General features: G+C 40.5%; 1 protein-coding gene across 5 annotated transcripts in view; it reads left to right on the forward strand.

The window, feature by feature from the left end:
• Positions 1-23,924, forward strand: part of LOC309654578 (5-formyltetrahydrofolate cyclo-ligase) — a 298,235-nt gene that overhangs the window by 183,088 nt on the left and 91,223 nt on the right. For 3 of the 5 annotated variants that reach the window (XM_082448897.1, XM_082448894.1, XM_082448895.1), the window contains exon 4: positions 3,701-3,789. The exons of the other annotated variants lie outside the window; for them this stretch is intronic. In XM_082448897.1, coding sequence (XP_082305023.1) covers positions 3,701-3,789 — 89 coding nt within the window. The remainder of the gene's footprint in view (positions 1-3,700; positions 3,790-23,924) is intronic. 5 annotated transcript variants of the gene reach the window in all.

Consider the following 23,924-nt stretch of genomic DNA (forward strand, 5'->3'; position numbering starts at 1 on the left):
ATAAAAGTTGAAATCAGGTTCTTTGCTTTAAAACTCCCCATTGTTGATTTTGTAGCCTGACATCCACTCTGCTCTTGCCGATCCCATTCAGTACTTACGTTTCATCTTCTTGGTATCTGAGCTTCAGCATTCCGTAAAGAGTAGTAGCTAATAATGCTCAGAGCTATTCTTTTTTTTTTAAATGTGTCTTTTTTTTTTTTTGACCGTGCCATGCGGCATGCGGGATCTTAGTTCTCCGATCAGGGATTGAACCCGTGCCCCCTGCATTGGGAGCTCAGAGTCTTAACCACTGGACCACCAGGGAAGTCCCTCAGAACTATTCTTTACTGAATGTTTTCATGTGCCAGGAGCTGTGCTAAAATCTTTATGTACATTAGCGTATGTATTTCTCATAACTCTATGAGGAAGGTATTATTAGTATCTCCATTTTATAGATGGGCAAACTGAGGCATGGAAAAATTAAATTAATTTTCTAAGGTCCAATGATTAATAGTAAGTAGAATTGGGAATCATATCCAGATTTCTCTGATTTGGGAGTTCACACTCTTAGACATCAGGCCATATTTCCTCTCCTGCTTCTTTGACTTGATTTGCACTTTCTGGGTGTCCATACCCTATGCTGACTCAATAGAAATCCATACCCCCTTGGGACTTCCCTGGTGGCACAGTGGTTAAGAATCCGCCTGCCAATGCGGGGGACAAGGGTTTGAGCCCTGGTCCACGAAGATCCCACATGCTGCGGAGCAACTAAGCCCGTGCGCCACAACTACTGAACCTGCACTGTAGAGCCCACGAGCCACAACTACTGAGCCCACGTGCCACAAGTACTGAAGCCTGAGCACCTAGATCCCGTGTCTGCAACAAGAGAAGCCACCCCAGTGAGAAGCCCGCGCACTGCAACAAAGAGTAGCTCCCGCTCACCGCAACTAGAGAAAGCCCGCGTGCAGCAACGAAGACCCAATGCAGCCATAAATAAATAAATAAATAAATAAATTTATGAAAAAGAAAAGAAAGAAAGAAATCCGTTCCCTCATTTCAGCTCCTTTGGAACCCCCAACCCATGAAGCCAATACCCTGGCCATGAGGAGAAAGGGGATTATCCAGAGAAGGAGGTTGGATGAGGGGTCTTTTGAGGGCTCTGAAAGCTTTGGACTAGGTGATTCATGTGATGCTTCTTGGAACATGGCCTGCCATAACAGTGGCCAGTGAATAGGCAGGGTGTCACGGGAAAACGGAAACATCTTTGGGACGTCTGACTGTTGGTTAAGTTTTCTGGATTGTGCCACAGCTCTTTATCAGCTTTCTTGCTTCAAGATGGCCAGCTGTGCTGTCAGCCAAGTTCTTGCACCTCCCATGTCATAAGCCATGTCTGTCTGTTGGAGAGGATGGTGGGGTTAGGGGCTTTTCTAGATTTTCTGCTTTCCCCAACTCTGCCTTCAGTGAAGTCAGTCTGTTAGCTTGACATCAATGACAATATGAGTATTTATACCACGGGAATCACAAAAGCTACAAATCATGGCTTTCTTTTTCTCATAGAGCCAGCTGTAAACTACTTACCAGAACACCACTGGGTACAATCCACTGGTTAAATGCACAGGCTTTATCATCAGACAGGCCTAGGTTTGTGTCCCAGCTACAACACTTCCTAGCTGTATGACTCTCTGAACCTCAGGTTCCTTGTTGGAAAAACGGGGGTGACAATGGCAACAAGGTAGGGTTTTTGTGAGGATTAAATGAGATAATGCATGCAGAGTGCAACATTCAACAGTTGATAGTAATTATGATAGCTAATTAATGAGAGTAAATAAATGAACAAAAATGAAGTTAGACAGCCATTAAGATGCCTTAAAAGTCCAAATTGAACAATGCCCTTAACCATATATAATGTGCCATGGAGACACAAACTGGAACACAAAGTGTACAGATTTCCAACAGTATGGATGTGCAGGTATAAGTCCTAAAGTTTCTGGGAAGGGGGAGATATTAAGAGACTGTTTTCAGTGATCAGTTTCTAGGAGTTTAACAGAAGGAATGATTCTTAGTAGACGTAACTCATAGATCTCAGAGGTGGAGTCAAAGGACCATGTAAAAATGAGATTTGAAAGCAGGCAGACCAGGATACCAAGCTAGTTTAATCATTTGGAAGTTCTGTGACCTTGAATGAGATACTTAATTTTGCAGAACTTCAGTTTCTCATTTATAAAATAAGAATAACCTACTTTGTGTTGTAAGAATTACACGAGCTAATGATTTATATGTGAATGACCTTTGCTCTGTTATAAACCATCCCAAAACCATGATTTGCTTCCTTATAATTTTATGGGTTGGCAATCTCGTCAGTTCTACTTCAGGTCTTGTCTGAAATCCCTCATGTGACTGTGTCATCTGATGGCTCAACTGGAGCTGGAAGAGTCCAAGACGGCCTCAAGCACACGTCTGGCCATAGGTGTTGGCTGGTAGCTGGGATGGTTTGGTTTTCTTCCACATCCTCCAACAGACTGGACTGAGTTTCTTCACAGCATGATGGTCTCAGGGTTCCAAGAGCAAAACCAGAAACTGCAAAACTTCTTCAGGACAAGATTCCAGACCTTGCATAATATCACTTCTGCCACATACTGTTGACCCAAACAAATCACAAGGCCAGTCCAGATTTAAGGAGAGGGATGTCTCATTGCAGAGCGGCTGGGAGCAAGGAAGGGGATTCACTAGGGCCATAATTATAATCATTTCTCACACTTATTAACATGTGAATGTTCTCAGCCTTCCCCCTTCCTGCTACTTCCCCCTGTCCCAACTTAATAAAGATAATATTGTCTTTGTATTTCCGATTTCACCCATTCCCCTTCTTATAAGATGATTTCTGCCTTGCTTGTCTGACTCTCTTGGTGTCTGTGATTTAGAATCAGGAGAATGGTTAGAGATGGAGAATCAGATAAACAGGCAGAAAAGGGGAAGAAAAAGGAGAGACCAGAGCCTATCCCAGTGGTGGCGGGTTTTCAGTGCATTCTGTGCAGAAGTGGAGGGTGAGGCTGGGATAAGAGACTGTAGAACTGCAAAGGGTATATGAGAATAGAGAGGGGACAAAAGGGAATTTTAAGGAGTTTATTTCAAATGCAAGTAATGAACAGAACTATTTTAAAATTTCTTTTGACTACTGGATTGCATTTCTTTGAATGTGCTGGATTGCATTTCTTTGAATGTGCCTTTGCCTGGAAATCGGGTTACACAGGGTCTTTGAGTTTATTTGGGTAAAATACGCAAACGCCTCTTCAGTACATGAGACATAGTGGGTACTCAATAAATGATACATGCTATAACGATCATAGTTACTTCTGGCTGCTGCTTTCCTTTTTCTTAGGCTAAATATGATGGTTCTCTGTTCAGGTACTTCTTGCCTCCATTTTTCCCCAAGAGATATTACTTTTGCAAGACCCAAAGTAAAAATCTGGGGCACTGCTGCAAGACATTAAATTCAGGTATGGCATAAAGGAGTAATTCCACTTTCCCCCTTCTCCATGCATCATTTAAGGCCATAGATCCTGAAGAAACTGTCAGAAATACAAGCAGCACTAGCTGGGAGAAAATTCACAGGCATAGGTTTCTGGAACTGCAGAACCACACCGGTCTTGTTCTCATTGTCATGGGTATGTGAATTTCCAAGGTCCCTGATCTCATATTTTTCTGCATTTTTTTTTTCCAGTGGGACCTTCCCTTTTATTTTTCTACTTTGACCATGATATTTCTAGTCATCTTGGGACCATGTAAGGTAGACTTGAAAATCTCCCAGAGGTAAGAATTTTCTCTTAATTTACAAATGAACATTTTAGTAGGAGTTTCTAATTTTATTTTCACTTTATCACCATATGAAATCATTGTATATAAGTATTTATTCTCTCATTTATTTCCTTTTTTCAACTAGAATGTAAGCCCCATGAGGTTTTGGTCTTTATCTGTTTTGTTTACCATGGAATTGCCAGCATTTAGAAAAGTATCTGGTACAATTGATATTTGTTGAGAGACTAATGGATTTTTCTTCTGAAAAAAAATTTTTTTTTTACATGGGAGACTTTTGGTACTATAAGTATTGTCAGAACATAATGGGCTAGGTATCTCCTGAACTTCATAAATTTGGGAAACAGGGAAATAAGAGTCAAGCATTAAGGTCAATTCACAATAGACCAGAGCAAAAGGTGCAAAGTCATCTTAAAAAGACACTGTTTTTTTTTTTTTTTTTTTTAAAGACACTGTTTTTAAGGCTCACAAGATTTGATATCACATGACTGAATGTACTAATATAGATTATAAATATGTCAGAAAAGAAGTTGGACAGTGGTGGAAATGAACATTAAAAGATAGTGGAGAGGTGAACTTGAGCCATTTCCTCCTAAATAAGGGGGAGAAGCAATCCTGGTCATTGAACTTGAGTGTGGCATTCCCACCAAAGTGCTCTCCCTATTGTGAGAAATAGTCCTCAGGTTATCCCAACTGGATGCTGTGGAGGCCTTCACTCATTCACCCAATCTCAAGTTCCTGTTCACTGTGCCACCTTCTGATGGACCTGAACTTCCCACCCAGGTCTGCTTTCTGAAAGAAAGTGTGCTGGTCATAATTACCAGAGGTCTCTGGGCCCTACAACTGTTATACTTCTCTTTGTAACATAACTAACTGGAATTCTGGTGTTATACATCATTCTCATCATGTTGATTAATGGGAGTCCAGCCTGGAGAGTCAGACCTATTCTCCACAAACTGGTAGTTATTGTTCTGAGCCTGCACAGCCAAGGGTCAGACCTACATTTTGGGTTATTTACTATAATGAATGTCCCCCTGTGAAACCTCCGAAGACACAGCCACCACCATCTCTTAGAGATACCATGGTTTTGTCATGGGTCCACTCCCCTTTAATCCAAACATATTTAGGAAGAACTGAAATGGTCTTTGTAACAAACATGTGGCATGAACACTGCCTGTCTGGAAAACCACATCCTTATTCTAATGAGGCCAATATTGCTCCAACCATTTCTAATCTTTTCTTTGAGAATGACCTTCAAGGCCACCTGTGATAATCTGTCTTTGTATTGAATATTTCATTTAAGTTCAATCACTGAGCCGTGACTTGTGCTAGGTTGAGTGCTAGTTACTGAAGGATATGATATGTAGCAAGAACCCCTCAGAGACATTAGGCCCAATGCCTACAATGAGAGCTCCCATCTTGGTTAACTACAAACTCACCTGACTTGATTTCAAATGATACTTTATTGATTCCAGAAGTTAAATCTGCAACCAAAGATCAAAATTTTTTCGCCATTTAAGACATTTTAATAAATCTACCTCAGTCTCAAAGGGCAATTTCTCTCTAATAAATTTATTTTTCCATAGTGGCAACATCATTAAAATAGGTTTTATAGCTTATCTTCATGTAATAACTACTTTGGAGGGACATAATAATTCAGATATATAACTCTGGGTTCTTTGTTGAAGACGAAGCTTTCCTCAAAAGCCCTGTATGTATATTCATTCTTAACTCAGTTGTTGGACAGTTTTACTATGAACGTTAGCATTTTCCATTCCTAAGCATATTCTAATTTTGCTTACACAGGTGAAAAGAGGTTGTTTTATATTCTTAATCCCGCTTTTAATATTCAAAAGTCATTTTAAAGTTTCTGAAGGGTGGTCATGGAGATAATACTTTTGAGAAGAATTTACCCAGCGGTTCTTAACTCTGGCTGTGCATTAAAATCACCTGGAGATGCTTTGAAATTACCTGGATAATTAAGTCAAAATCGCTGGTGGTAATATCCTCATACCATATCAACCTTATGAAGTTGGTGTATTATTCCTATTTTTTTCAGATACTGGATCTCAGAGAGGTTAAGTAAATTGCCAAGGTCACACTCAGATCTATGCTATTGCAACTCCATGTTCTCTGCACAATGTTGCCTCTTTCAATTCTTAATAGAGCAGTTTAACAGGGTAAAGTGCACATTTCCAGTGATTTTGAGGGGGTAGTAGAAAGATAAATTAGTAACCACCCATTGTCTGTAAGGTGACTCTTTAGATTGCTCCTTGCTGGGAAAAAGCATTGAGAGTTATTGTGGTGAATGACTGATTATTATGGACGAGCATAGAGACGGGTGCCATGTAGAATGCTAGGTTAGTAAAGCTTTAGTTTCAGTTCAGGTGAATCATATCAAGAAAATATGAGTTTGTTTGTTAGTACGTCCAATAAAACGGCTGGGATGTAAAGAAATTTGATGTCGAATATTGCAGCTGCAAAAACAGAGGATTCCAATCCTGAAGAGGCACTTTTCTGCTGAGTCCTGATGCCTCTGATCCATTTTGCAGCAAGATGTCCCAGGTCTCCTGAGGACATGGACAGGCTCCTGGGCTCTGTGAGTGGGAATTTCAGGTGGGAAGTAGCAAGAGTTCTGGGTGGAGTCAGGTTGGAAATAGTCATCTGTGATGTAGTGAGAGGTGGAATGCATCTCCAGGTGTCCAGGGATGTTCCTTTAAAAGACAAATTTTGCCCTAAATGGCATCTCATTTATTATAATTTTTAAATAGAATTTATTTTGATAAATACTGATAGCAATTTTTTCAAATAAAAAGACCATATCAATTATATGTTCCTGTTAACCTTGACTAACTGTCTGGGTTAGAGTACTATGTTTGTAGGTATAACATTTCCTGATAAACTAGTGAGTACCAAGGAAGCAGGTCTCATTCATTCATTTAAAAATGTGTTGTAGGAGAGGCAAACATCTACCTCTACCCATATTAGGTTTTCAGCTTAGATTCCTTAAAAAAAAAGGCAGATTAATAAGAGAAAAACTGTTTATTAACTCATGCAGCATACATGGGAGAAAACTGAATGAAGAGTAACTCAAAATAGTGGCTTAGAACTCTGGCTTATGTATCATCTTCAACAAAGAACAACGAGTTTGAAGAGAAATGACAGGACAAAGGAAAGAAATTTTAGGCTTCAAAGGGCAGCAAACTTTGGAAGGTAATATATGGGAGGATACTAGTGCAGCTAGGTTTCTTTGCAGATTCTCCTGGTGCTGTCAGGAGTCTCTCTTCAGTAAAAGTAGAATTTATATCCAGCCTTTAGGAAGAAAAAGAGGAGGTTAGAGAGAGCTTTTCATAAGTTTACTGCTTCTTAATATGTTTACTGCCAGCTTAAAATAATTTTTATGTCAAAGAGACATATTTTGGGTGACATATTCTGGTTTCCTTTAGTGTTTTGAGTGTCTACTCTGATCCTACATTGTGCTAGGTGATGGGAAACAGTATTCCAATGACCTGGTCCTTATGCTCATAAACCAGTGAGGGAGACAGACAAATGACGTGTACTTGGGTGGGAGGGACTGGTGGGAAGGAGAATGGGTCAAGTATAGGTGCAAGTGCTGGTGACTTTGGCAGCAGGAAGTTGAGGGAAGATGAGTTTCATTTTCTCTGATGGAGGAGGTGAGATGAGGCTAGTTGTCAAATGTGGTGGCAGAGTAGAAGGTCAGAGAAAGAACAAGGTTTGAAATAGCAGCTATGGAGAAGAAAGATAGGACAAAGGGAAGCATAACTTGACTTTCAACAATTTTTTTTCTCCTAGTGTTTTTGAGTCAGTAAAGATAAATAAAAGGAATTGAATTCTCTTTATTTTACCAAGAAATCAACAATAACCTTTACATCTGCTTCTGGAACTCTGTCCCTTGAAACCAAGGTCAAACTGAGAACATTGTACAATGTCTCATAAAAGCAAATGCCCTCAAATAACAGACATTGTATCACCTAAAGGCTTTTGGGTATAAGAACAGGACTGTCTTTTGGGGACACTTTAGTTCTTTAACAAAAAAAAAGGGAAATCAAACCTTTCACATTGGATGATGCACCTAATGAGTACCAGGTGCTCTCATCATTACAGCTACTTTCTGAGACAGGTGTTACTATCTTCCCCTTTTACAGATGAGGAAACAGAGGCATAGAAGATTTACTCAAGACCAACTATTTTTTAAGGGACAGATCCAAGGTCTGAACTAAGTTCAAAATCTTTCCATGATAAAATATCCATTCAGTGTATTTGATATGGGGGGTGAGGGGAAATCCCTGGTTTCTATCCTTGTTCTCTCCATCCTGTAAACGTTTTCCTGTAGGTTTAATGAGACATTTTATGATTATATATCTTTTTTAAAAAAATTATTTATTTTATTTATTTTTGGCTGAGTTGGGTCTTCGCTGCTGCACGCAGGCCCTCTCTAGTTGTGGCGAGTGGGGGCCACTCCCCGCTGCGGCGTGCGGACTTCTCATTGCAGTGGCTTCTCTTGTTGTGGAGCACGGGCTCTAGGTGCACGGGCTTCTGTAGTTGTGGCATATGGGCTCAGCAGTTGTGGCTGGCGGGCTCCAGAGCACAGGCTCAGCAGTTGCGGTGCACAGGCCCAGCCGCTCTGTGGCATATGGGATCTTCCCGGACCAGGGCTCGAACCCGTGTCCCCTGCATTGGCAGGTGGACTCCCAACCACTGCGCCACCAGGGAAGCCCTATGATTATATTTCTCAACAGTTGATTAAGCATGGGTAGATCTGAATATGTTGATGTAAGCTGTTTAAGTCTTAAAAGATTTTCTTGGGAAATATCTCTTCAACTAAAAAAAAAAAGATGAAAAAAATGATATTGGGACAATTGGCTATCCACATGGAAGACAATCAAATTAGACCTCTAACTTGTGCCATACATCAATACAAATTCCAGAAGAACTCAAGTGTTAAATGAATAAAGCCACACCATAAAAGTTATAGAAGAAAATGAAGGATTATTTATAACCTAGGGATGGAAAGGCCTTCCCACACAAGATGCAAATTCAGAAGCTGTGAAAGAAAAGATTGATAGACTTGATTACATGTATGAGGAGGTAATTACAGCATCGTTTATAATGGTGAAAAATTAGGAACAATCTAAAGATTCCTTAATAAGGAACTATTTAAATACATTATGGAACATTTACATTATGGAGGAGTAATGCAGCCTAGCAGTTAAATGCATGGCATTCTGATGCCAGACCGCCTGGGATTGAATCTCATCTGCACCACTTAACTAGCTATGTGTCATTGGGAAAATTACCTCACTCCCTCAATTTCCTCATCTATAAATTAAGCATAAGGATTTCCTTTATCTCACAGAGTTATTGTGAGGATTAAATGAATTAATAATGTAAAGCACTTTGAACAGATCCTTACACATAGTTACCTCTACCTAAGTACTAGCTACTTTATCACGGAGCACTTAAAAAAAATGAGGTGGGCCAATGTGCAATGATTCAGTATCATCTCAAACTATTACGAAGAAAGCAGGACAATGTATAGAGTGTGGTTCCATTTCAATAAAAATATGTTCATACTTACATACGTGTGGATGAAAAGGAATAAAGAGAGAGACTATGGAATAAGACGACCCACCAAATTATGAATCGTTTTTATGTCCAGGGAGGGCAGTAGGAGGGTTTGCAAAGGAACAGTCACATTTTATGCTTCGTAATTTCATATTACTTCAGTCTTTTACAAAGAGAACGAGGTTACACACTTTGTGTTAAGGGAAAAAGGAAGAAAGGAAAAAGGAAGAAGGGAGGGAGGGAGGGAAGATGTCTTTTAACTCTCTCTGCTGTCAATATAGGGTAAAACTGATAGCATAAAAGCACAAACACCCATGGCATGGGGCACTGCTCCCCTCTCCTCCTGACACAACTCCTAGTCTTAGAGGTGAACCATGGAGCATAGGACCTGGATGGAAGAGGGAATAAACTAGAAATGGGTAGGGCAAAACCTGTGGTCCAAATAATCTTTATGACTAATAAAAAAATCAAATCTAGACAGCTCATACATAAACCCAGGCATTAATTCATATGGAATATTGAGTTACATTTTGAATAAATCAATTCTTTTTCTAAGACCATTAATGTTCTTCTTAAAACATCTTTCCAGATTTGTGCATGCTTTAAACAAGAAGAGGATCTTTCTCATAAGTTTCTAGGCTAGTTACACAAAATAAGATGTGTTGTGTGTGTGTGTTTAGTCACTCTGATAGATTGCCTTGTTTAGTCATTTTCTTCATACCTGCATAGAAGAGACATAATTTAGAGACACAAACTCATTAGATGGAAAGAACCCAGGATTGGGAGGCAGGAAACCTGACTAGTTAGTCCTTTTCCCAATTACGACAGTTATTTGTGTGTTCTTGAGCAAATCACGGAGTTCTTTAGCTGTAAAATGCAAAGATTAGATGAGTTCTTATATGATAAATTTGGTCCCTTCCAGTTTCAAAAATTCCAAGATTTGCCATGCATTTTTATTTTCAAAAACAAAAACAAAGCAGTCACTCTTCAGAATTATTGCAATGAGAAACCATCTGCTTCTTATTAGGTTGTATATTAGGCTTAATTAATAAAAGTATAGTATCAGTGTGGGAGGTGTTGGAGGTGATTATTTACAAGACTGTTCTTTCCCCAGTGAATGGTCCTGGCACACTTGTCAAATATTAATAGACATATGGGTGTATTTCTGGACTCTCAATTCTACTCTACTGATCTATATGCCTATCCTGTACCAGTTCCACACTCTTGATTACTGTTGCTTTGTAGTAAGTTTTGAAATTGAAATGTATGAGTTCTCCTACATTGTTCTTCTTTTTCAAAATTGTTCTGGCTATTCTGGGTTATTTGCAATTCCATAAGAAATTTAGAAAGAGCTTGTTAATTTACCTAAAGAAGTCAGCTGGGATTCTGACAGGAATTGCTTTGATACTGGAGATCAATTTGGTACCAGTGTTATATGGGATGCCTTTCCATTTCTTTGGATCTCCTTTAATTTCTTTCAACAATGTTTTCTTGTTTTAGAGTATAAGTTTTTCATTTCCTTTGTTAAATTTACTCCTAAGCATTTCATTCTACTTGATGCTATTGTAAATAGAGCTGCTTTCTTAAATTTATTTTTGGATTGTTCATTGCAAGTGTACAGAAATACAATTGATATTTGTATATTGATCTGGTATGCTGCAACTTTTCTGAATACATTTATTAGTTATAGCAGGGTTTTTTTGATTCTCTAGGATTTTCTTTTTTTTTTTAATTTAAAAAATTATATATGTTACAAATATTTCTTCCCAATTTGTTCTCTCTCTCTCTCTCTATATATATATATATTTGTTGTTGTTGTTTTTTATCTTTTGGTCATGCCACACGGCATGTGGGATCTTAGTTCCCCGACCAGGGATCAAACCCATGCCCCCTGCATTGGAAGCATGGAGTCTGAACCACTGGACTGCCAGGGAAGTCCCTCTAGGATTTTCTATATATCATATTATGTCATAGGCAAAAAAAATAGTTTTACTTCTTCTTTTCCAATCTGGATGCCCTTTCATTTCTTTTTTTTTTTTTTCCTTAATAACCCTTTCATTTCTTTTTCTTGCTTAATTGCCCTGACTAGAACGTCCAGTACAAATGTTGAATACAAATGGTATGAGCGGGCATCTTTGTCTTGTTCCAGATCTTACAGGGAAAGCATTCAGTCTTTCACCACTAAGTATGATGTTAGCTGTGGGTTTTTTACAGATGCCCTTCATACCTAAGTATTTCTTTTTTTCCCCTTCCTTCCTTCCCCCTTCCTGCCTTCCTTCCTTCCTTCCTTCCCTCTCCCTTCCTCCCTTCCTTTCTTTTTTTGGTGCTAATGTAAATGGTATTGTGTTTTTAATTTCAAATTCCAATTTTTCATTGTTGGTATACAGGAAAGCAATTGACATTCCCTCCAGCAATGTATTAGAATTCCAATTTCTAAACATTCCTCACCAAGATTTATTTCCTTGTATCCTATACTAACCTTATATCCTATATCCTTGCTATCATTGCTTATTAGTTCCAAGAGTTTTCCGTCAATTCTTTGGTATTTTCTACACAATCATGTTATATGTAAACAAGGAGTTTTGTTTCTTCTTTCCAATCTGTAAATATTTTATCTCCTTTTCCTGTCTTTTTCTTTAGCTACAACTTCCAGTATGATCTTGAATAGGAATGGTGATAGAGGACATCCTTGTCTTACTCCTGAATTTAGGGGAAAAGCATATAGTTTCTCACTAGAAAGAATATAGGTTTTCTGTAGATGTTCTTTATCAAATTGAGGAAGTCCCCCTCTGTTCCTCTTTTCCTCGTTTTCTGAGAGTTTAAAAAAAGTTTTTATCATGAATGGGTGTTGAATTTTGTCAAATGCTTTTCCTGCATCTCTTGATGAGATCATGTAACTTTTCTCCTCTAGCTTGTTGATGTGGTAGATTACATTAATTGATTTTTGACTGTTGAACCACCCTGACATACTTGGATTAAGTTCCACTTGGTCATAGCTTATAATTATTTTTATATGTAACTGTTACTGAAAGTGGGGTCTGGCTGCTTGCTGCTCAAAAGCCGATAAAGAGGCAAGGTTGGTGGAAAGGAAAGTTTGCTTTATTTTGGATGCCGGCAGCTGGTGGGGCTTTAGGGGGAGGGCGGACTCCTGTCCAAAGGCCCACTCCCCCGCCCCCCTACTGACAATCAGTGAGCAAGAGCTTTTATAGGTGAAGGGAGGGGGCTACATGCAGAAACAGCACAGGCAGCTCTGACAGTCATCTTGAAATTGGTCCTGCGGTGGTCTGATCAGCATCATCTTGAGTGTTTTAAGTACAATTAATCTTCAGTTCCAGGGTCGGTTTGTTCCCATTTCTTTGAGGCCAATTCTCGGAATTGTGGCAGCTTATGTCATGGCTACAGCCTGGTCATCATGTACTTAACTTCTTCCACCTGTTGGGGGTTTCAGTATCTACAAGACAGCTCACAGGATATGGCTCAGAATATTATCTATAGCCCTTGAAGAGGAACTGAAGTTCCTTGACTATGCTTAATGACTAAACTATTATTATTTAGTCTTGTTGGACTGTTTTCTTTTGTTTCTGCATTTTCTCACTTCTCTGATTAAACTTATTCCTTGGCTAAAGTTTTTCCACAGACAAAAGGCAGGCTGAGGACATGGGGTGTAAGGACCATAGGGTCCTTCTCTGTTTCATTACTAGATTCAATTTGCTATTATTTTTGCATCAATGTCTATGAGAGATATCGGACTGCAGTTTTTCTTCCTTGTACTATCTTTGTCTAGTTTTGGTATTAGGGTAATGCTGGCTGCACAGAGTTAGGATGTGTCCCCTCCTCCTCTAGTTTCTGGAAGTGATTGTAGAGAAATGGTAACTTTTCTTCCTTAAATGTTTGGTAGTATTCACCAGTGAAGCCATCTGAGCTGGTGCTTTCTATTTTGGAAATTTAACTTTTGATTCAACTTTAAGAATAGACATAGACCTGTTAATATAATCTATTTTCCTTGTGTGAGTTTTGGCAGTTTGTGTATTTCAAGGAATTGTTGCATTTCATCTATGCTATTAAAGTTGTTCATAAAGGTTAGTATTCCTTTATTATCCTTTTAGTGTCCCTGGAATCAGTAGTGATGGATCCCACTTTCATTTCTGATATTAATAATTTGTGTCTTCTTTCTTTTCAGCCTGACTAGAGGTTTATCAATGTTACCAATCTTTCAAAGAACCAGATTTTGGTTTTATTAATTTTCTCTATTGATTTCCAGTTTTGAATTCCATTCATTCCTGCTCTAATTTTTGATATTTGTTTTCTTCTGCTTGCTTTAGGCTCATGTTGCTCTTCTTTCTATAGTCCTAGGGTGAAAACTCAGATGACTGATTTTAGATCTTTCTTCTTTTCCAGTGCATGCATTCAGTGTTATAAATTTCCCTCCAAGTACTGCTTTCAGTACATCATGCAAAGTTTTATAAGCTGCATTTTCATTTAGGTCAAAATATTTTTAGATTTTTCTCAAAACTTCTTCTTTGATTCATGTGTTACTTAGAAGTGCATTGTTTAGTCTCCAAAGCTGTGGTTGCAGGCTACTGGTTTTCAAGGGCACTGTGGAACTGGGATCAGGGAATAGGGAGGTTTGAGTTAAATGGGTAAGTTAAATGCCACAAAGTTTGTTATATTTACTGAAATCCAGCTCTTTTTAAAAAAAATAAATTAAAAAAATAAATGCTCTTTAGATTGTTGCGAGCTTCTGGTTAAAATCAGAGTTTGGAAAAAGCTGATTTAGGCAATTTTTGCCTGTGTTCTTGTTACTTTTATGGAGGAATGGAGGAGAGAATTTTCGAAGTCCTTAGTCTTACCATTATTTTCACCGATGTTCTTAACACCTTTTGATGTTCACATTTGTCCTCTATGTGTCTTCTTTGGTGATGTGTCTATTCATGTCTTTTGCCAATTTTTGAATTTAGTTGTGTATTTCCTTTTTGTCGAGTTTTCTTAAATAAACTTTACTTTGGGAAAAAACTTAGATTTACAAACAAGTTGCAGAAATAGTACAGAGAGTTGCCTGATAATCCTCACCCAGTTTCTCCTTTTGTTAACATATTTCATCACCTTGGTTTATTTGTCAAAACTTAAGAAATCAACATTAGTACATTATGATTAACTAAACTTCAGACTTTATTTAGATTTCTTATTGTTGAGTTTTGAGAGTTCTTTATGTACTTTGGATGGAAATCTTTTGTCAGATCGTAATTTGCAAATGTTTTCTCCCAGTCTGTAGCTTGTCTTTCCGTTCCCTTAACCATATTACATTTATTTTTTAAATGTCAGCAAAAAAATGTATTTGAGTGGTACCATTTTTGTTTTATTCTTGGCATTTCTCTTTGATGAACATAAATGTTTTAAATAAAATAACCAAAAACCGTTATTCCAAAATATCATACTCAGTTTAACTTGAATTAAATGCCTTATGACAAAGTTTTGTTTTTGTTTTTCTGTTGCTTTTGACTTAAAGATTCCAAGTGTATTGATCTCCTTTTCAATGTAAAGACATACACCTTAAAATTCAGGCTGCAATTGTAGCACGCTAGTGCTACCTGAAGGCCACATACATTTTATACTGATAAATAAACTTGGTTTTATACCTGAGATAACAAAGTCCAGTTTAATAATGACTGAGACATCACAACTAGGCTCTCAATGCATATAATTTACTCTTCTTTGCAAGTGTGGAGCTATTGATTGTTAATTATTCAGGCTTGGCAATCTTCTGCCTGCCCTACCGTATTTGTGGACCCAAGTGTCATGTCACTGTTATAGTTCTATGTCTATCTTGGACCCAAAGAATAGGTATCAAGTGTGACAGAGGCTGAATAACTAAGGAGACCCTAGAAGCCTCCAGCCGCGCACTTGGCTCTGCTGTCCTTCAGCCCTGACTGAGGCTGGCACGGGAACAAGTGTAGTTAACATCTTTTTCTCTGTCCCAGCTTCGCTGTGTCTTCAACTAGCGCCCTGCCCGTGGAGGCCTACCCTCCTCCCTCTGTCTGTCCCTGTTGTCTTTCTAGGTCCCAGGATGTCATTTCTGTCCCAGCAGCCCCAGTGATGTTTGATAATGTTGGCAACAGCGGAAAGCTGTTAGAGAGAGGTGCACAAAATGCTGAGGAAACCCGGAAGAGAGATGGGACATTGAAGCTCGGCAAGGGTGGCGTTTACTGTAGATCCTGCGCACCTGTGAGGGCGTGTCTATCACCACTGAGCATCGTGTTGGGACGAGCACCAGGGGGCAGGTCAGGGTGCCTGGCGTTTTTAGCCAGGGCTGGATGTGATTCACTCTGTGCCTTAGGCAAGGGTAAAGCGCTGGGGGTGCAGGAAGCTCATTCTCTTTCTCTCTGGGTTCAGTTTTCTCATCTGTAAAATGGTGCTGGTGGAGGTGTGGAGGGGCTGGACTTCTTGTTGTTGTTGCTGTTTTTGGCCGCGCTGGCGTGTGGGATCTTAGTTCCCTGACCAGGGATAGAACCCGTGCCCCTGCATTGGAAGCGCCGGAGAATTAACCACTGGACCGCCAGTGAAGTCCCAGGACTGGAATTCTTCATCCTCAAAAGTCTTTGAAGCTCTAAGGATCTAGGACAGTGGTCTTCAAGCATTTTGCTCACATACCTCTAAATGACTTTTTGAAAAACTATGACTCTTATGCACAAAAGTTAGTATCTAAAATTTTGCATCTATTTAAATAATAGCAAAGGATGTGATTTCCAATATGCTGCAAAAACGCACAATTTTCAAGTAAGAATTCATATATCTAAAGATGGATCCAATGGAATCTAAATGCCATGTGATATGAAACCCCCTTTATCCACTTACAGAAATACATAAACTCCTTTCTTCAACATTTTGAAATTTTATGTTTGCCTTTTATCCATGAATTCGTGTTTTTTCTTCTACTTCTTCCACAGAATTTTATGTTAGTGCACATATATTTCATGCTTAAAAGTTTTTTTATTGATCATTCTATCATACTTATCACAATAAGATTGTCTTATAAATTTAAATTTTAAATTTTGTTTTTTTTTCTGTGACCACAGGCTTTAATTGTTCAAAAAGTCTTATGTACTGAGTCAAAATCATAATCATTAGAAGCACATGATCAAAAGTCACAACATATATTAACTTTTTACTAATGATTATTAAATATAAGTAATTTTTATTGGAAATATACTTATTAATGAGGAGAATGAGGGTTTTCCCAATTATTTCTTATATCTCTGTATGAATGTGACTTACGTATGTAATGAAGTGGAGTCCGGCATCTATTTTGTTCCTACTCCTTTTTTAGTAGATGGAAACATTGAGAAAACTTGTTCACATAAAAAATTACACAGAAAAAAAAAATTACACAGAAATAAAACTTTGCTACATCACTGTTGCTTAATGCTTTGAATGCCTTTTGACTTATTTACTAAAATTCACACTGATTTATCATCAAATTTTTTTCAGTTTTATTAAAGGCAAAGAATTAAGAGCCACCCGGCTTGGAAAAGGATTAGTTATCCACTTGGAGAGTCATTCACTTTTTCAGTTACTGGGAAGTATACAGAAAAGGCTTTTACAATATTATAAATTATCTATTAATAATCCAGACTATTATTTTGCTTAGAGGCACCTTGTTTAACCAGATATAGTTTTAAAATTGTTGTTATAGTTTTAAAATAGCAACATATTGTTTGCTAATGCCTTCCACTTTTGCTGAGACAATCTTTTTTGATATAGTGTTTTTTTATTACCATGTGCTTTGAATATAGTTTCATCAAACCTTGGAACTATAAGTTTGTTTTATTAAATGTATGTTAAAATATCTGCCATATAATCTATTTGACAAAGTTAATCCTCACTGTAAAACCACTCAGTCAGATAGTTCTTACTGTCCGTTGTGACAAACATCTGATGTTTTTGTCAATTCAATCAAACATGCTAATGAGGACCTCAAGGACTATTATAAATACCACTGGAAAAAAATTATAGGACCCATCTTGCGGGATAGATAATAAAAGCAGAAAAGTCAGGATTAAAATGCTGCAGAACTAATGTAATTAATTCATCCATTTTATAATGTTATAAAAACAAGAACATAAATCAATATGCAGTTTCTCTTTACTGAATTTGCAATCTGGCGATGTAATAGGTATGCAAAAGGACATTTATGAAATGAACCTGGTAAATGTGTATGATGTGTCTGTGTATCAAACATCGGTCTTCTGCTTTGGAAAATAATTAAATGAGTCAAATATAAAGATGAGAAATAACTCCACTAATTTTATGAGACAGCATGACCACACTTTTTCCTTATATGTTAACTGAGAGAGAAAGCTAAACACCACTAAAAAGTAATTAGTCTAGAAGTTATGATACAATTTTTTTTTTTTTTTTTTTGCTGTTAGGAGGTGGAAAATACTAAACATTTTTTATGTTGAAATACGACGTGAGCTGAGGACTACCTGGGGAACCCAGTTTTGATGCCCCACTGGTCTGAAGGAACCCAGAGCAGGGTAGAGGGACTCTCCAGGGCCTGATGGGGGGACGGCACCAGATCTCATGGAAGACGTCGGCCAGTAGCAGCTTTGAGTGAGGTGGCTGAGCCTCAGAGCTGGAGGAATGGGAGGCAGCAAGGGTGTGGAGGCTGGAGCCTGGCCCCTGAGGACCGGTGGCACCTGGCCCCTGAGGACAGGTAGAGCCTGGCCCAGCATCTCCTCCCCCAATTCCCTCTGCAGAGTTTTCTTTTGCTCCTTGCTTATCTTCTGCATATCTTCTTTTCTTAACAATGACTCTAAACTTCCTGCCTTCATCTCTCCCTGTTTTCCTCATACTGGGTGTTCTCAGTTCTGTTTGCGGTTTTCTGTCAGTCTGCAGCTTCAGTGGCTGGCCAGCTGCCCATGAACTTGGTCCAGAGCCTGGAACCCATTCTTTTTTTTTTTTAACATCTTTATTGGAGTATAATTGCTTTACAATGGTGTGTTAGTTTCTGCTTTATCACAAAGTGAATCAGTTGTACATACACATATGTCCCCATGTCTCTTCCCTCTTGCGTCTCTCTCCCTCCCAGTCTCCCTATCCCACCCCTCTAGGTGGTCACAAAGCACCGAGCTGATCTCCCTGTGCTATGCAGCGGCTTCCCACTAGCTATCTATTTTACGTCTGGTAGTGTATATACGCTGGAACCCATTCTTATTCTCTTCCACTGCGCCACTCCAGAGAGGGATTCATCTTACATGGGCGGCTGTCTCCCAGCAGATTCAGAGTCTTAGAGACCTCTCTGCTCCCGCCACCCCTCTTCAGAAGGTACGAGTGTCTCCCACGCCCCCCAGGCCCCCAACCTCCCAGATCAGTGCAGCCGTGTGCACTGCAGGCTTAGCTCACCCACACGACTTCTCCCTTACAAATACAAATTGCATCGTGTGGTCCGGTTACACATGAGCTCTGACACGTGGCCAGGTTTCCTTTTGTTTTCCCCTTCTCCTCCTCGTCTTCCCCCTCCCCCTCCCCTGCCACCCATGTCCTCCTCCTCCTTCCCCTCCCCTTTCCTTCCTTCTTCTTCTTCTTCTTCTTCATCATCCAGTCCCTAGGGCCCTGACTGGCCTCTGTGGTCTCACCCCCGGCCCTTTATGCTGTAGTCCAGAGCCTGTAAACCAGAGACCAAGTGCCCAAAATTGGCCTGCAGACATCTTTGTGCCCACAGAATATTGATCCTCATGGTATTTACATTGATTAAAAATTCATCACCAATCTTTGAAAATATGGAATCTCACCTTAAAATCAAAACTTCTTCTGTCTTTTGAAGAATCAGATTTGCCAACATTGGGCCACGTCCCGTCAGCAGGAGCTAAGCACCAGCCGCTCTTTAGCCAGGGCACAGTCTCCACCACCCCTCGCCGTGCCCGAGAGGCTGACCCCAAGGTCAGCAGTGCTGTGCGGTGCCGCGGCTCCTCCCATGGCCTGCTGTCCTCTGTGGTCTCACCACCCAGCCTCTATAGCATTCGTGTTTACAACCTTTGATTCCAGACACAGTGAAGAGATTTGCTGCTCCTGGAATTTATCCCATGACTGTGCTCATCTCCAGGCCCTTGCCTATGCTGTCTTTCTTCCTGCTTGAATCTTCATTTTCCCCTCTTCACCTGGCTGGCTCCCACCCATCCTCTTAGTGTTGCTTCTGCAGAAAGCCTGCCTTGGTCCTCTGGTATTGGGTTAACTGCCCTCCCCGAGTCCTTTCATTCTGCTGTGAACTCATCTCTATCACTCTGTATTATCAGGTCTGTCTTCTCCCCCACCAGATTTAGGGCATCTTTACGGTAGGGACATGTCTTGACCTTCAGGCCAGGGGCTGGTAAACTATGGTCCACAGGGGAAATCTAGCCTGTGGCCTGTTTGTGTACAGCCCTCATGCTAGGCATGGTTTTTACATTTTTCAAGAGTGGCAAAAAACAAAACAGTACACGTGAGCGAGACTGTATATGGCCTGCAAAGCCTAAAATATTCATTATTGGAACCTTTACAGAAAAGGTTTGTTGATCCCTGCTCTAGCTTACCATCTGGCACCACTTATGTGTTGAATAAATGTTAATGAATACACATCTAGTGTCCTATACCTGGTATTCTTAGTAATACACATGTACTTGAGATTCTAAATTGAGTAGAGAGATAAGGATATTGTATAGCTTATCAATATATGGTTACTTAAGCTCATTTTTTTACCTGTGCCACTGGGAGCATCCCCCACTGCACTTCCCTTCCCCACATAAGTGCTGCTCCTTACAGGAGACATTTGTATCTGTCTGTCTCTCATATATATATATATATATATATATATGATCGGAGAGAGAGGGAGAGATTAAGAAACAGCACATTTTATTAAATGACATGATTTAGCCCTTGCCCACCTCTCTGACAAACTGTACCACATTCATCAGTTTACATTATTTATACTAGCCAGCTTTCTGTGTCTCTCACACTCAGCCATCCCAAGTCTGTTCTAGCCACAGGACCTTTACACTTCCTGTTCCCTCTGCATGGAGTGCTCTTCCTCCAGACCACTGTACGGCTCGCTTTTCTTCAACGTTCAGGTTACAGCTCAGACATCATCTAGTCAGAGAAGCTTCCCTCCATCACATGGCCCTGTTTTATCTTCTTCAAAGCACGGTTCACCATCTGAAGTTTTCTTATTTCTTTGTTTATTTATTTATCCTCTCTCTCTCAATTTCTTTCCCCACAAAGAATGTAAGCTTTATTAAAGTAGGCCCACAGTTTGCCTTGCTTAGTTGCTATATTCCCAGCACTTAGACCTGTGTCTCGCATGTGACACATTCTCAAGAATAGATTCTAAAAAATTCAATTAGTTAGGAAAAACTAAGTGCGTGATATTCATGTCAGCTTCTTTTCTGCAAAGCTGTTCAAGGACTGAACCTGAGAGTCAAGCCTCTGACTCAAGAAAAATGAAAACGTCATGTGGCCAAGGTCCATTGTGTTAAAGCCTGGCTGATTCTTGAAGTGTGAGTCTTGTCACTGGAGAAAACAGGTGTCTTTGAGAATAAGCCACACATGCAGATGTGAGACAAGGCCATGTCCCACTTGGCAGGAAATCCTGAGAGTCCAGGTTACAGAACAGCAGGAATGAGGTTCCGGGGGGAAGCTCTGAATTAAAGAGCAGCGCTGGCTGGCAGCCTGGCAGGCTGCTCATTATCCGGACAAGCGTCAAACCCACTAGCAGATAGACAGCATTAAATGAAATGAAAAGGGGTGGTAACATTTGCTGGTCAGCTAGGGCACGAAGCATTCTCAGACCCCTTAAAGGCATGTGGGGTAAGGGGAGGGGAGAGGGGGAAGGGGGGCTACTTTGATCATTGACTTAGGGTCACCCCTCCCTCCAGGGCTGACTCCAATTCAAACCCTGGGTCTCCTTTGTTAAAATAGGAAAATGATTCTACCTAACTGAAAACTCTCTTGTTCTCATTGTTCTCCAGAAACAAATTTCTGAGAAAAATATTTTTCCAATAGAAAATCTGTAAAGGTGGGTAAGAGTACATAGAATCTCATTCAAGGAATAGAGAGTTGTAGTCAGTTGGTACTCATTTAACTGACTTTTGGATATTTAGCACCAAAGAGAGTATAGCTTAATTGAGAAAACACGCCATCACTTGACTTTTTAGCTCATTTTTTGTCATTACTGTTTCTGTTTCTTCCATCCTTAGTATACATCAGTAACTATCCTCTTGGGCATCTAGCTAAAGTTTGCCTATTCGGCAAGGGACCCAGAAGCAGAAATAAACAGTAACCTTTGTGGATACAGAAATGGGTTTGATATAACGACACATCCCCCTCGGATACAGGCATGGCAAGCAGCTCTTATGAGTGGAAATTGAACAAGGACTCATAGGTAGCTCTAGGCAGATCTTTTCATGCAGGTCGGCCTAACTGGCACTCTGTACTCTCAGAACTGGACGAGGTAGAGAAGATTATGTCCTGTGGACAGTAAGTCAGTGTTACCAAGACCAGGCCTGAGAGACATGGCGTAGAAACTGACCAGAAGAGAGAACTCAGTCGGAACTGGTCAGTTTCCTCTTGGTTTCTAAGCCTCATTCGTTCATTCCATTAATTTTTATGTGTGGTTATTCTCTTATAGGCACAAGATCAAGCTCTGCAGTAGGGAGGAGAATCAGCCCCTGTTCCTCCGGGGCTCCCAGTTGGACGGGTCTAGAAACATGATGGGTTGGAGCATGGGAAGTACTGTGCTGAGAGCAGGTGACAAACAGGTCTGTCTCTGGCCTCTTTGGCTTCTTTCTTCCTTCAAGGCAGACACTGGTCTCCTGGCCTTTTTAAAAATGTATTTATTTATTTATTTATTTATTTATTTATTTATTTGGTTGCATCCGGTCTTAGTTGCGGCAGGCAGGCTCCTTAGTTGCGGCTCATGGGATCCTTAGTTGCAGCAATGGGCTCCTTAGTTGTGGTTCCAGGGCTCCTTAGTTGTGCTCACCATCTCCTTAGTTGTGGCATGTGAGCTCTTAGTCACAGCACGCATGTGGGATCTAGTTCCCCGACCAGGGATTGAACTCGGGCCCCCTGCATTGGGAGCGCGGAGTCTTACCCACTGTGCCAACAGGGAAGTCCCCTCTCCTGGCCTTTCTGACTCTGCTTTACAGACCTCCCAACACCACTCCTTCCTTCCTGTGTTCAATAAGGGGGAGGCTAGACCCAGGGACATGGATATGAGTAAGCAGTTCCTGTCCTCTGGGAACTCCAGCTGCTGGAGAAGGCAGGCAATGTGGCAAATAAGTCAGTACGAAGTCAGGCCTTGATGCCAGTCTCTGCTGAGCATGTCCCTGCCTCCTGGGAGCTTAAAAAATCCAGATGTCTAGGCCTCACCCCTAGTCCCTGATTCCATACGTTGAGGAGAAGTTGAGGAAATTGTTTTTCAGTCTGCTCTGGTGATTCCAATATGCAGTCAGGTCTGGGAGGAGGTCCTGAACAAGCAGAGCTAGCAGAGGGGCTGGGTAGGGGAAAGCTATGGGCCCTCCGAGACTTCACAGAGGAATTGAACTTTCCACCAGGTATGGTTTTGATGAAGGAAGAACATCAGTGGGATACAGGATCATGTGATACCATGCACAGGGAGATGAATGTCTGGGCTGTTGAGGAAACTGGGCGTGTCAGGAGTGAAGGAAGGAGTGATTAAAGCTGGAACTGGGCCAGAGAGAAGGGGTTGCCTGAGAAGGTTATTCAGCAAAGGGCTAAATACGGTTTGGCTTTGATTCTGTAGGAAAGGCAGTGATGTGATCACTCTGAGTTCAGGATCACAGCACTGGTGGCAGTACGGCAAAGGGTCTAGAACAGTGGGACTAGACGTACAGCGACTGTCTTTACTATCTATTTCTGTGTAACAAACTACCCCAAGCCTACTGGCTGAACACAAGAGTCATTTCTTTTATATATATGTGTGTGTGTGTGTGTGTGTGTGTGTGTGTGTGTATGTATATATATTTTAGTGCTTTTCTATTTTTTAAAAAATTTATTTATTTTATTTATTTATTTTTGGCTGCACTGGGTCTTGGTTGCTGTGCACGGGCTTTCTCTAGTTGTGGAGAGCGGGGGCTACTCTTCGTTGCAGTGCGCGGGCTTCTCATTGCGGTGGCTTCTCTTGTTGCGGAGCACAGGCTCTAGAGCGCAGGCTCAGTAGTTGTGGCACACGGGCTCAGTAGTTGTGGCTCATGGGCTCTAGAGCGCAGGCTCAGTAGTTGTGGCACACGGGCTTAGTTGCTCCACGGCATGTGGGATCTTCCCAGACCAGGGCTCGAACCCATGTCTCCTGCATTGGCAGGTGGATTTGTTAACCACTGCACCACCAGGGAAGTCCACAAGAGTCATTTCTTTCACTCCTGTTACTGTGGGTCAGGAATCCAGGCAGGGTTGGGCTGGACAGATCTGCTCCACTGGTATTGGCTACACTTCAGCTGGTGGTTGAACTTGGCTGGAAGGTCTAAGAAGGCTTCGTTCTGCTGTCTGGCCCTTCA

Source organism: Balaenoptera physalus, assembly GCF_965194825.1.
Source record: "Balaenoptera physalus genome assembly, chromosome: 2".
NCBI classification, from domain to species: Eukaryota; Metazoa; Chordata; class Mammalia; order Artiodactyla; family Balaenopteridae; genus Balaenoptera; species Balaenoptera physalus.